The 15118-nt window shown below is 40.6% G+C and overlaps 1 protein-coding gene across 1 annotated transcript in view; it reads right to left on the reverse strand.

Moving 5' to 3' along the window:
- The window catches only part of rps6kc1 (ribosomal protein S6 kinase polypeptide 1), a 176883-nt gene that overhangs the window by 88435 nt on the left and 73330 nt on the right, over positions 1 to 15118 (reverse strand). The window contains exon 7 of the mRNA XM_072580801.1: positions 12345 to 12725. Within this exon, the coding sequence (XP_072436902.1) occupies positions 12345 to 12725 (381 nt within the window). The remainder of the gene's footprint in view (positions 1 to 12344; positions 12726 to 15118) is intronic.

Here is a 15118-nt window from a genome sequence, read left to right on the forward strand (position 1 = left end):
GCAGGGATGCATTTCTGAGACTTTAGAAGGCTCAGACCATAGTTAGAACATTGACCCTGGAGCAGGTCAAGAGGAGGTTCAAGGAAATGATCCCAGGAATGAAAGGCTTAACAATAGGAGGAACATTTGAGGAGTCTGGGACTATACGCAGAGTTTAGAAGGATGTGGGGGGATCTGATTGAAACTCACCGAATACCGAATGGCAGAGTGGATGTTGGGAAGATGTTTCTACTGGCAGGAGAGACGAGGACCCAATGACACAGCCTTAGAGTTAAGGGAAGGCCCATTAGAATGAAGATAAGGAGAAATTTCTTTAGCAAGAGTGGTGAATCTGTGGAATTCATTACCACCGCAGACTGTGGAGGCCAGGTTATTATGTATATTTAAATCAAAGATGGATAAGTTCTTGATTGCCATGGGGAATCCAAGAATACAGGGAGAAAGTGGGAAAATGGAGTTGAAACATGATCGAATGGTGGAGCAGACTCGATGAGCCTTGGGCCTAATTTCTGCTTTTATGGAAAACAATGAATTGAATCTAGAAACATGGATGAAAGGGACACAACTAAAACAACCTCAAATTCTCACCTTATTTCATTAACACATGTACTGCATCATTTATTCCAGAAGACTTCAAAAAGAGAATAAGACCCTGAACTGTTGGCAGTTTAGTCTCTGTAAAGAAACCAGTAAGAGAGGCAATTAAAACAGAAGAAATGGGACTAGTTTAGTTTGCGAATATGGCCAGCATTGACTCATGGACCAAAGGATCTGTTTCCATGCTGTATATGACTGTCACTGTTCAGTGACTGCTGCTGGAAACAAAAGCTATCAGAGAGAAAAACAAGAAGGAAAAAAAAAGAGATTTCACCACTGGAATCTACTTTGCCACATAATCAAAGAATCTTTTTCCAATCTGCTCTCTTTCCTGGCTTTTAGGATTCACCATTTATCTCCAGAAAGATGCCAGGTACTTGTCTTTCTAAATTTTAATTTGATGTAATGGCTGACATCAATGAAATCCACTAAAACCTAACAAGTTCTTATTCACATACGTAGGATCTTAATGAAATAATCAAGAATCAACTGCAATCTTCAGTAATGGCCTGGATGAAGCATCTTTCATAATTTTCCTCACCAATTCAGAGAACACCCAAACAGGTAGATTTATTAACTGTCCCCACATACCAATAAATGGTAGAGTTGCTCCTGCAGGAACCCAGATGGAAACCACAAGTTTCCTCTGCTCAGAGTCCAGCTCATCCTTTATGATACAGCCTCAAATTCAACCTCAGCAATTGCTATCAAGGCTATCACAAGGTTATTTACTAGAAGTTCTTGTTAATTCTGCTGACAGGAAATGTGTTGTTAATAACACGGACAAGCTACTGAAACACCATTTAAAAAGGGGAATATTTCGACCTTCACGCCTAGGGTGGTAATCAGATGAAAATGTAAGCCTTTCCAAGGATGAATAACTCTTCTTGCTGGATTATAATCCAGCAGAGGAGAAAGTGAAGACTGCAGATGCTGGAGATCAGAGTCGAAGAGTGTGGTGCTGGAAAAGCACACCCAGTCAGGCATGATCAGAGAGCAGGAGAGTCAACATTTCGAGCATAAGTTCTTCATCAGGAATGAGGGGGAGGCCCAAGGGGCTGAGAGATAAATGGGAAGGGTGTGGGGGGGGGGGGAAGGTAGGGAATGTGATAGGTAGATGAAGGTGGGGGTAAAGGGGATAGATCGGAGAGGATGGTGGAGCGGATAGGTAGGACAATTCAAAAGGGCAGTGCCAAGTTGGAAGGTTGGATCTGAGAGAAGGTGGAGAGAGGGGAAATTAGGAAACTGGTGCAATCCACATTACTCCCTAATGGTTGGAGGGTGCAGCAGAACGAATAAAAATGATAGCCAGTCTCCTCAAATTTAACTGGTTGAGAATGTGTGCTTAACCTCTGTGTGAAGACGACTTCAGTCTATTGAGCCCAGGTAGACATCTAATTTATTTAGGAGAGCACTGAAAGCATTCTCAACATTAGCTAACTATTCTACAGTCACGTAGCTCAAGTCTTAAAAGGAGTAACATTTTCCAAAAACATTGGCAAACTCCCAAGTACAAATTCACAGAACAAATTGTTCACTTTTTTTTTAACAAGGCCTCAAAGATGCATTTCTTTGTCTGAAAGAATGGATACAACTAGAAGCCATTTATACCAAAACATAAAACGAAAAGAAATGACAAGGCAAAGTATTTAGACACAAAATCCAAATAAATGAGGAACACATTAGCCTGGACTTTAAGTTAAGTTAACTGACTGCTCTGGAAGTAGGACTGGAGGGAGAAGCTGCCCGTTCTGAAAACTCAAAGTTGCTGGAATGTGGGAAGTTGAGATTCCCCCAAGAACTGAGTCCCTGCTGAATAATCAGCTAGCTTGATTAGTGCGTGCTTGGTTAAATAAGGAGCAGGCAATTGAACGGGTGTGCCGGTGTGCTTAGGGAGAGCGAAATGGGGGAATGGGTGTGTTTGGATGGGGAAGTGTGTGTGTGTGTTTGAGAGGGTATGGGGCGGTAGTGTTTGGAGAGGTGTGAGGAGGGGTGTAGTGAGGGTGTGGGGGTTGGGGGTTTGGGGGGAGAGGGGTGTTTCACAAAACACCATTGTGCTGACTCATGCCAGTGGAAAATCACTGACCAAAGGAGCGTTAGCAATTCCACTCCAGGTTCAGTAGCATGCAGATTTTGTGGGAAAAAGTAAAAACAATTACTGAAGCACTGAGTAAAGAACACAAAAAAAACCTAAACTTTCTAGTCAAATGTTATTTCACAGAATATTGTGCATACCAAGTAACATTGTTAAACTGGAATAGAGACCCAAGTAACACCAAAATATATAATACTTGAGAAAATGGACAGATTCATGCACCCATTTATTCACTTCATTTTACTGCATTCTACTTTTGTTTTAAAATCAACTGTAAAAAGAAAAAAAAGCTTGCAAGTGCAAATAAAACAGATCTTCGCAGTAATATTCTATCTTTTTGCACATCTTGTTCTTTACACTGTCAATGGCCATTGTGCCTCAAGTCTTCTGGATTTCTAGCCTAACCTCACCGTTTTCTGGCCTGCATTAAAATCCACCAATTTGCCCAACTTGTTGGTCTTAATGGTCCTAATTCTCTGCTTTGCTGCAGCAACCACTTTATTGATGTCTGATGTTTTTGTGATGAGAAAGGAGTGATTGAAATGAATGAGGTTGCTGTTTCATACCAACATAGACATTACTGAAGCAATTGCCTTAAAACAAATGCCTATTAGAAGCCATAGGTAGAAAACTTTCTTAAGAAAATAGTGCTTTTATGGTCTTCCAAATATTAAAAAGCAGTTAAAACAATTACCTTACAGAATGGCACACTTGAACTTTAGAATGTACAAGAGAACAGATTATAGGAGTAAATGACACAATATCAGTTATTTGCATACAGGTGCCTTGTTCAGCTCATCACATTCTAGGGGAACAGGTTTCCGTAAGAAAATTAGCAGGGTTAAGCATCTTAATATATTCAAACTAAGTTACCGTGGTGCAAATTAAGGTTTGGCTATACTAAAATTTACAGATTCATAGGCACGCATGGCTTGTGGATAATGTATGTTTGCACATATGGTGCAAAGACATAACCACCAAAAAAAAAAATCCAGATTCAATTCCCAGTTTGTGCCGATTTGGTGATCTTGGCCAGAAAGATCATTCAGAGCACTACACCAGTCCTTTAGCACCTTTGGGCTCCCTTAAGAAAAAGACTTTCGGCTTAGATTCCTATTCCAAATTGCCTTCCAGTGACTACTACTGAAAAGCAGTGTGCATACTCAACAAGAGCAGGTCAGAGCGTGTCACTGATTATCTCAATAGTCAAATAACTTCAATTCTAGAGAGGTACCAGAGGACTGGAAAATGGCTAAGGTGACAGCCCTATTCAAAAAGTGAGGTGATGAACGGGTAACTGTAGGCCGATTAGCCCAATTATAGTTATATGAATGACTTGGAGGAAGGAAGCTCATGTACTGTAGGCAAATTTGCAGATGACGAAAATAGATACAAAAAGTCAGGTTGTGAGAGGGATACATACAGTTTACAGAGAGATATCCATAAGTTAAGAAATAGGCAAGAAATTAGCAAATGAAGTTTAACGTGGAAAAATGTGAAGTTCTTTCTGGAAGGGTTAGCAAAAGAACAGATATTACTTAAATGGAGAAAAGCTACAGAAAACTGCAACACAAAGGGACTTGGGGATACTTATGCACAAAACAGAGCTAGCACACAATTGCAGCAGCAATCAGGAAGGCTAATGGAATGATGGCCCTCATTTCAAGGGTGTTGGAGTATAAGAGTAGGGAAGTCTTACTGTAACTGTACAAGGTGCTGTCAAGACTACAATTAGATTACTGTGGACAGTTTGGTCCCATAATTTAAAGAAATGTACCATTTCATTCGAGGCAGTTCAAAGAAAGTTCACGAGGATGATCCCTGGTATGGAGGAATCATCTTGTGAGAAAAAGCTAAACATGTTGGGACTCTACTCAATGGAGTCTAGAAGAATGAGGAATAATTGCATTGAAACATATGGATTCATAAAGGGCTTGACTGGGTAAATGCTGAGAGGAGGTTTGCCCCCCGGGAGTCTAGGACCAAAAAAAGTCATCTCTGAATAAAGGGATGCCGATTTAAGACTGAAACGAGGGAAGAATTTCTTCACTCAGAGGATTGAAAGTCTTTGGAACTCCTTGCCAGAGAGAGCCATGGGAACAATGTCCTTGTGTATATTTAAGGCTGAGATAGATAGATTCTTGATCCCAAGGGAAATCAAGGATTATAGGCAAAGGGCAGGAATGAAAGTGTGAGGAATGTCAGAACAGCCATAATCCTAAATGGTGGAGCAGACCCGAAAGGCTGAACGGCCTTCTCTGTTCCTATTTTTTACGGTCTAACTTACTGACATTGACAGCTTAGGCTCTTGTCAATAGAAATGCTCATTTGGAGAGGGGACCTATGCACTTAATGTAACATCCAGAGGAGTTCTTAGTTGTTTCGAATACCCTCCGCTTTGCCATACAGATGTGACCAAGCGGAGTACAATGATGTTTTACTGTAGCTCTGCCAAAATTTGCATCTCTCTTCCTAATAACATTGTGAACATATGTAGAACACATGGACTGCTGTAGTTCAACAAGGCAGCTTACCACAAGCATCTCACAGGCAATTAGGGATGGCCAACAAATGGTAGCCTTGTTACAACACCCTCATCCCATGGAGGAATAAAAGTAATCTATCCAGAACGAGGTGGAGATTTGTGTAATTACATTTTTTTTTAATTATTCCCCATGATACAGGTCATGCAGCAAACTTCAAAGCTGTTAAAAATTAATTCACAAAGCAAATTGAACAAGCATTTATATTGGTTTCAAACTTTGCTGTTCTATTCCCCGGCAAGCTTCATATTTTACTACAAACACACGCGAAGCAAAAACAAGGTCTTTGAAATCATCTCAGAGTATCTGCGGTGGGGAGATTGAAATAAATGTACGATAGGATGAAATCGGCTGGGGACACATTTGGACAAAAGCCTCCTAATGGCAACTTGTGTTGTTTCTGTAACAATTCACTTGCATTAGTGTCTGTGCAGCTGCGACTCATATGGTTTCACTTGAATGAAAATATTAAGGCAAGAAACCACCCGCTTATTTTGTTTTCATTCAACTTTACTATAATTATTTTGTAAACTGCGTGCACAACAATACACTAAACATCTGGAGAAGCAGGTAATTAACGTGTCATACTAAATTAACGCATTTAATACTGAGCCCATGCATGTGATCATAATTATAGCTGTTTTCTTCTAAATGATGATACTGTAGCTTAATGTTTGATATAGTGCGCAAGTAATGATTTTCTGTGTATTCGGCACAAAAAAAGGGCAGTCATAACTTGCCATGGTTCAACTAATGCAGTTCTCACACAACTGAAGTTTCACAAAGTGCACACAACAATGTTTCCCTCTATCATTACTACAAGCAGAATTACTAAAAGCTCCAGTAAATTCTATGAAAGTGTGCCCATTTACTTTCAAGTAGTTATACTAATGATTACAATTAGTCTATTAATTGAAAAACATTTTCTGAAATGTACTGTACTGCCTGGTGCTCCTATTAAAATGGACCCATTTGGTTAATTTATGTGCAAAGTACACTTATATTTGCATACCGCAACTGTACTGTATATTTAAACCAACTTTCATCATCAATAACCAGATATTCCACTTACAATTGAAATAAGTATTTCAGTCATTTTTCTTGGATATGCAAAGATACAATAATGTAGAACATAAATGGGTGCTTTATGAACTAGCCCATAATAAGTTCCATTCATATGATAATACTGTGCATCAAGATGTACTCATATGATACAACTCGCACTGCTGAACTAAAGCATTGCAAATGTATCCAAATAAAATTTCATTGGCAAAACTAAAAACAGACTTGACAAGAAAACATGATAACTATTGAGGCTACCCAAATCCTCATTAACTCTGCAACCTTCACACCTCAGCTCTCACACTCAGTCTATTGTCTATGCCACCCACCCACCTTCCAATTCATCATCATTTGCAGAGCCTTCAGCCATCTTGACATCCATCCCACTCTCCAAATCCACAATTTCTCATCTCAAGCCCCCACAAAACCTACCCCTTCAACTTAAACCAAAAAGAACTGCAGATACTGTAAATCAGAAACAAACAAAGAAATTGCTGCCATGCTCCAGCGTTGCTCAGTGCAAGCTGGAAGAGCAGCACCTCATATCCCAATTGGGAAGACTGCAACCTTCTGGACTCAATATCAAGTTGAGTAATTTTAGAACTGAACAGTGTCTCCCATGTCCTTACCCCAACCCTCACACATCAGGCCTTGTTATCACAGTCTTATTACATACAAGCTATTGTTAGCCACTAACAGTCCCCTCTAACAGCTATTCACCCTCCTAGCCAGGTGTTACTCACTCCTTTGTCTGTCCAACTGCTCTTCCTCTCTCTCTTTGGGGTCTATCCCCATCCATACTTTCTTCCTTATTCCCAGCCCCTCCCATCACCCTATCTTCTGCATATAAACCAACATTTTCCTACCTACAATCAGTTTTGAGCAAGGGTCACCTGACCCAAAACATTAGCTCTGCTTTATCTCCACAGATGCTGCCAGACCTGCTGAGCTTTTCCAGCAATTTCTGTTTCTGCTACCCTTCAATCTCACCCTTAGACTGGTCCTCCTATCACAACTCCAAGTGTCCACATTTTCCCTTTCAATCTTATGAAAAACTTTGGAATGTTTACACATGTTAAATGCACTATATGTGCAATTACACATTGTTGTGCTGTGGGATCAACTCTTCTTTGCTACATCAGTTATATGTAACAAACAATGTGTTGTTTCTGGGCAATCCAATCAAGCAATCAACTCTACTTGAAAACAACTCATTACAAGATGGTGTCAAAATTATAAAAGAACATTTGATGCCAGGTTATCAAAACAGAATCAGAGAATAGCAGTAGGCCACTTAGCCCTTTGAGCCTGCTCTGCCATTCAATAGGATTGTGGCTGATTCTGTGGGGTGTTGTATTTTGATATTACAAACAAGGGTAGGCTTATACAATTAATGGTAGAGCCCTGGGTAGTGTTGTAGAACTGAGAGACCAAGAGGCTTAAATACATAATTCTTTGAAATTTGCTTCACAAGTAGATTAAGAAGGCATTTAGCACACGTGCCTTCATTGTTCAGACCTTTGGAGTATAGGAGTTGGGGCATCTTGTTGAGATTTTCCAGGACATTGGTGAGGCCTCTTCTAGTGTACAGTTCTGGTCACCCTGCTGTAGGAAGGATATCATTAAATTAGAGGGGGTTCAGAATAGACTTGCTAGCATGTTGCTGGTATTGGAGTGTTTTGAGATATAAAAATTGACTGAAAAGGCTGGGACCTTTTTCACTGGAGCATAGGAGGTTGAAGGGTGACCTTATTGAGGTTTATAAAATTATGAGGGGCACAGATAGATGGATGACACCCTTCGGGTGGGGGAGTTTCAAAAAAAAAAGACTCGAGGGGTGACTTTTTTTGTAAAAAGCAGAGTGGTTCATGCGTGGAATGACGTGCCAGACATAGTGGATGCAGGTACAGTTACAATGTTCAAAAGACACTTGGATATATACATGAATAGGTAAGGACAGAGGAATATGAGCAAAATGCAGGCAGATGGGAGCTAGTTTAGTTTAGAAACATGATTGGCATGAACTGGTTGGACCGAACGGCCTGTTTCCACACTCTATGGCTCTCTCTCAATGACGCGTTCCTGCTTTCACCCCAAACCCACGTATATCTTCAAAACTTTAAAAATGTATCTCTCGCCTTCTTGAATATATACAATAACTTGGCCTCCACAGCCTTCTATGTTAGCGAATTCCATGTGTTCAATACCTTTTGAGTGGAAAAAAAAACTTTTCCTCAGCTCAAGTGCCTACCTTGTATCCCAAGACTGACCCAGTTCTAGACTCCCCAACCAGTGAAAACATCCACCTACACTTAGACTGTGTAGCTTTGTTCGAATTGTATACGTTTCAATCAGATTCCATTTCATCCTTCTAAACTAGTGAATACTGGCCCAGGATCTCTCCTCATAAGACCATCCTACCCACCCAATAAACCTTCACTGCACTCCCTCGATGACAAATATGACCTTAGGTAGGGATGCCATACTCCAGGTGTGGTCTCACTAGGGCCATGAAGACATTCCTGCTTCTGAAATCCTTTTGCAAGGAGGACCAACATACCATTTGCCTTCCAAATTGCTTGCCGCACCTCCCTGTCTACTTTCATTGACTGGTGTACAGTGACATCCACTTCCCTTTGTACATTCACATTTCCTAACATATCCCTGTTTAAATAATGCTCAACCTTTCTGTACTTCACATTCAGCCACATTGTTCAGCATCTGTCATATATTTGCTCACTCACTCAATATGTCTAAGTCACCACAAAGCCCCGAGGTTACCAACTCAAAATGTTAGATGGAATCACAACTGGACCAGATTCAATTCAAATGCAACATTCATTTGCGACAAGATATGAACACCTTTCCACACCTGAAACATTAAGTACGACTGCAGCTGCTATCATGAAGAACTAAACTGAACCTCAGTGCTTCCTCACTGGGTATAAAAGGAATTTTAAATGGAGACAAAAGGAACTGTGATAATTCCCACAAGGTTTCCAGCTGATGATGTTTCAAATTAGCACTCTGAAAAGCAACAGGATACCAAATGATTTAAATGAGAAATAGTATTCAGTAGTGAAAACAGGGACCCAACAACAGGGAAAATAAAAGACTACTTTGAAAAAGAAGTCTCACCTTAGAGTGGAACAAACATTCCTTTCCAGGAACTATAACCAGACTGGATTATTAACCAGCAAGCAACAAAAATAAATTTTAAAAAAAGTCAGAAATCAGTGTCAACATTAAACAAATTGAGGCTCATAATATAGTGGGAAATGAAAATCTTAGCCAGTCTGAATGAATAATTTCCACAGTCAGTGTTGACAACTATATACGTGCTAAGAAATGAGTTTTTAAAAATATCTTGCAAGGCCAAGGGACTAGTTTGAATGCAAGCAGCAGAGCTCTCATCCACTGGCTGTAGAATGGCAAAAAACCCATGTCACCTAATTTGGTGGGTCTTCCCCAAAGTCAGCATCATTCAGACAACTGTACGGCAGAAAGCCTTCCCCAGGATCATGGGACCCAGGGGTAGAAGTCCCATGTGCCAGAAGCTGCCAGCTGAACAAAGGCTGGTATTAGGGAGATAGTGGTTAAAGCCAGTATGGCATCTACTGAAGTCTAGGACCCACAGCTACTGAGGACAATAGACAATAGACAATAGACAATAGATGCAGGAGTAGGCCATTCAGCCCTTCGAGCCTGCACCGCCATTCAATATGATCATGGCTGATCATTCCCAATCAGTATCCTGTTCCAGCCTTATCTCCATAACCCTTGACTCCACTATCTTTAAGAGCTTTAAGAGCTCTATCCAATTCACTCCACTATCTTTAAGAGCTCTATCCAATGATGGAAGGGAAGGGGGTGGGGGCAGTCAGCAATGGCAGGGTCCCGCTTGCTGATGCTAGATCTCTTGATTAGGCACCAAGTGCCTTTGAATGAGGAATCTGATACATACACAACTGCACGTAGTCAAACTGAGTAAATCACCCAAATAACAAACGAAGGGCACAGCAGGAAAGCAGTTCTACTGACCCTCCCATTATTAATTTAATTGCGGTAGATGGAGGAAATAGATGGGAATGCTCTACTGTCATTTTCCTACTTCAACACCACATGGTGGAGGGCATTAGACTGTGCCCTAGAAAACAGTGAACAAGAAACAGATTTTTAAAGTACTAATGAAACTTCTGCTGTACAGTATGTACAATCCACCTTTCCCTGAAATTGGCCTTCCTCTCTTTCAAATCAAAGAAGGAAATATTCTACAAAATTTTTCCCAAGACTCCAGTCAAATCAAGCAAGTCTTTACAATTCGCAAGTTTTTCCTCATGATCGAGCAGCAAAGGGGTGAACATTTTATACAAGTTATTCTATTAACTACCCTATTATACATTTATCAAAAAACAGAATAAAATCAAAAGCATGGCAGATACTAGAAATCTGAAACAAAACAAAAAAAATGTTGCAGAAACTCAACTGGTCTGGCAGCACCTGTGGACAGAAAGCAGAGTTAATGAATCAAGAGATACTTACTTAGCTCAATGCTGTATGAGATAAGCCAGGTGCGACAGACAATTTTCATTGAAAGATATCAGGGTCATTATAATTGACAGGTAGAGATTAGTTTACTGCTGGTTTGATTTCTCAATAACTCTTCAATTAGCCAGAAAAAAATGGTTCTCTGATGTAGCTCTGTTAATACTAAAGTATCCCATTAGAGGAACCTCAATTATCTGAAGGACACAGGCGGGAAATTTTTTTTTTTGGTTAATCGAATTCCGGATAATCGAGGGCCAGATAATACTTTTTTTTTAAAAAGACAATAATCGGGACCTTGTGATTTTGCTGGATGATCTGATATTCAGATAATCGAATATCGGATCATTGAGATTCCTCTGTATTATGGCATTTCACCTTGAAACCATAACATCTTTTGTGATTTTCTCTCTGTGATTCTCTCCTGTTCTACACCATACGGAAGATCTTTCTGATCTTCCAACACACCACCCTTTCATTTGTACAAAACCTGCTGCATTTCTATAGATATTAGTTATGACAAAAGGGAAAAGATCTGAAATGTTAACCCCAGTTTATTCGCCATCAACGCAGTCAGACTTGCGTATTTCCTGCAGTGTCCATTTTTATTTCAAAATTACCAGCAACTACAAGCAGCACAACAGTATCTGCTAGCACAGGATTTCAGGACAGGTCATTAATTGGGGTGGGAATTTAGGAAGCATCACATAGGTTTCATGGAAATCCTAAGTTTCAAGAGGATACTAAACGGGATGGAAAAAGAGCCAGGAGTAAAACTAGAAGTGACAAGGGATGAGGATGCAGGCTGGAAATGAAGAGCATGCCCAGAACTAAAGGCAGTTTTCATTCTAGACGTTTTACAGAGGAATTCTTAACATTGAAATGCTCTTAAAAAAAATGAATGAATGAATACAAGAAATGCAAGTCTGACATATAAAAAAAAGTCCCTAATTTGACACTAAAATTGTTGATCTCGCCCAAAGAGGCCACATGCTGTCTGATGTAATTAGAGATGCTGTTTCCCAGCTAGAACAGAGACATTTGCTGGAACTGAAGAGGTGTTTTACTCTGTCTTATAACACAATGATATATGCAGCCAGTTAGTTGTACAGCTTGTTTGTAATATACAGTGACACCACCACAGTGAGTTCAATTCCCAGACCAGCCAAGGTTCCATAAAGGTGCCACCTTCTCAATCTCGCCCCTCACCTGGAAGCACGGTGAGCCTCAGGTTAAACCACCACCAGTCGTATCTCTCCAATGGAAGAGTAGCCCTAAGGGACAATAGTGACTTCACGTTTTTAACTGTACATACAGTGTCCACTGGAGAAGTAAGACAGCTACATTTACAGAATTTTAAACCCTGGCCTGTTTAACATGTTGACAATTTTAGGTGCTTTAAAACAGTCAGAAGTTAAGGTAAGGTATCTCTAGAATTCATTGTTGGTTTTATACAGAAATACCGAAGGTATACATGAAAATCAAAATTCTTCGTTGATTACCTTGAACTCCTTGAAGTAGTAGATCAACTCCATTCCTGTAGAAATTGAAGGCAGCTTCGTAATCTTGTTCGGCTTCCTTCTGCAGTGCCAGCTTTATCTGATCACCCGCCTTTGCCAAGTAATCACCTTTCCCTGTTCTACGTTTGAGACTTCCAATTGGTTGTGACCACAAGCCTCTGCCTCCTTCCGCGCCATCCTGGCTCCTCTCCTGAGGAAGAACGGTAGCCGAGCTTGTAGGTTCAGGGGAGGAACTATGTTTCGTAAATCTGCTTGGGGAACTTCTATTTGATGCCATTCCATCATCCCATTCAGTGAGTGAATCCCCGTCCACTGTCAGTGACAGCAAGTCACTATCACTGGATAAACCTGGCTGATCACTTTCTACAGGTAAATGAAGAAAGGAGATAGTGAGAAAAGTTTCAGTAAATATACTGGCAGAATAGACCACATTACTTTCAATAAAATTCAAATATTACCCAGCATTATCATTCGTACCAAAAGATTTAATTGAAACTTTAAGACCCAGACTTCTAACAGTGTTTATAATTCAGATTCAATTCACCTGAATAAATTTATCAAGTTTTGTTATACATCTTTTTAATAAGTTCCTTACTTGTACAACAATACACCTGAGAGAAAGAAGCAGGGTTGCTCCTTTTCATTAAAGAAAGACTCACTCAACCCGAATCATTAACTCTGATTTCTCTCCACAGATGCTGCCAGACCTGCTGAATTTTTCCAGCAATTTGTGTTTGCGCTTTTTCATTGTTCAATCACACGGAGGTACCAAAAAGCCTCCAATGTTGAATAGGAAAATAATTAATAATGGCAAGTCCATGAAGTTTTACATGTCAAGGTGACTATAACCTGAAGAATGTCTGCATTTTTTCCAAAGTTAGTGCTTCATTCGAAACATAAGGCTATGTTACATCCGGAGTGCTATTGGAGTTTTGAGGGGGAGAAGGTGGAATCAGATGTAATGGCATTACAGTTGAATAAAGGCAACCACAGAGGCACGAAGGAGGGGCTGACCAAAATTGACTGGGAGAGGAGCCTAGCAGGAAAGACAGTGGAACAGTAATGGCAGGAGTTTGTGGGAGTAATTCGAGAGACATTGCAAAAAATCATTCTGAGGAAAAAGCAGCATGTACATGGAGGAGGAGGAGACAACCACAGCTGACTCAGGAAGTTGGGGATAGCATAAAAGCAAAAACAGAGAAAACATAATGTGGCAAAAGGCAGTGGGAAACCAGAGGATTGGAGAACCTACGAAGAGGAACAGAAGACATCTAAGAAAGAAATAAAGGAGGGAGAAGCTTAAAATATATGTGGGTAAGCTACGCAGTAATATTAGAAAAGATTGCGAGAGTTAGTTTCTTTATATATCTAAAGGGCAAGAGCAGCAAAAGTGGACATTGGGCCGCTAGAAAATGATGCTGGAAAAGTAGTAATGGGGAACAAGGAAATGGCCGAGGACTGAATAACTACTTTGCATCAGTGGAAGACATGAGTAATATACCAAAACTTCGAGAGCAGGGGAGCAGAAATGGGTATGGTGGCCATCACAAAGGAGAAAGTGATGGAATAACTGAAAGGTCTGAAAGTGGATAAATCACATGGAATGGATGGGCTATCTGAGAAGGAGATAACTGAAGAGATAGTGGACGCTTTAGTAGTGATCTTCCAGGAATCACTGGAGTCAGGAAAGGTCCCAGAGGACTGGAAAAATCACTAACTTAAACCCCTGTTTGAAAAGGGAGGAAAGCAAAAGACAGTACATGGTAAAATAGGGCAAAGTCAGCATGGTTTCATCAAAGTGAGGTCATGCCTGACCAATCTGCTAGAATTCTTGGAGGAGGGAATGAGCAGGTTAGACCAAGGAGAGCCAATAGATGTTGTCTATCGGGACTTCCAGAAGGCCTTCAATAAGGTGACACACAGGAGGCTGCTGAGTAAGATAAAAGCCCATGGTGTTAGAGACAAGGTACGAGCATAGATAGAACCGTGGCTGTCTGGCAGAAGGCAGAGAGTGGGAATAAAAGGGTCCTTCTCGCAATGGAAGCCAGTGACTTAGTAATATTCCACAAGGGTCAGTGTTGGGACGACAACGTTTCACTTTATACATTAAATGATCGGAATGAAGGAATAGAGGGCATTCGGGCTAGGTTTGCAGATGATACAAAGATAGGTGATGGGGCAGGTAATATTGAGGAGATGGGGAGGCTGCAGAAAGATTTAGACAGTTTGGGAGAGTGGGCAAAGAAGTGGCAGATCAAATACAGAACATGGGAAAAATTGTGAGCTCATGCACTTTGGTACGAAGAATAGAGGCATGAACTATTTTCTAAATGGGGAGAAAATTTAGAAATCTGGAGTGCAAAGGGACTTGGGAGTCCTTGTCCAGGTGTCTCTTAAGGTAAACTTTCAGGTTGACTTAGTAGTTAGGAAGGCAAATACAAATGGTTATCATTCATCTTGAGAGGACTACAGCATGAAAGCAGGGATGCATTCCTGAGGATTTAAGGCTGTGGTCAGATCACATTTAGAATATGGAGAGTAATTCTGGGCCCCATACCTCAGGAAGGATGTATAGGCCCTGAAAACGGGTCCAAAGGAGGCTCACGAGAATGATTCCAGGAATGAAAGGCTTAACATATGAGGAACATTCAAGGACTGTGGGACCAGACATAGTTGAGAAGGATGTGGGAGGATCAGACTAAAGCTTACAGAATACTGAACGGCCTGGACAGAGTGGACGTTGGGAAGAGGTTTCC

Source organism: Chiloscyllium punctatum, chromosome 11 (genome assembly GCF_047496795.1).
Source record: "Chiloscyllium punctatum isolate Juve2018m chromosome 11, sChiPun1.3, whole genome shotgun sequence".
Classification (NCBI taxonomy): domain Eukaryota; kingdom Metazoa; phylum Chordata; class Chondrichthyes; order Orectolobiformes; family Hemiscylliidae; genus Chiloscyllium; species Chiloscyllium punctatum.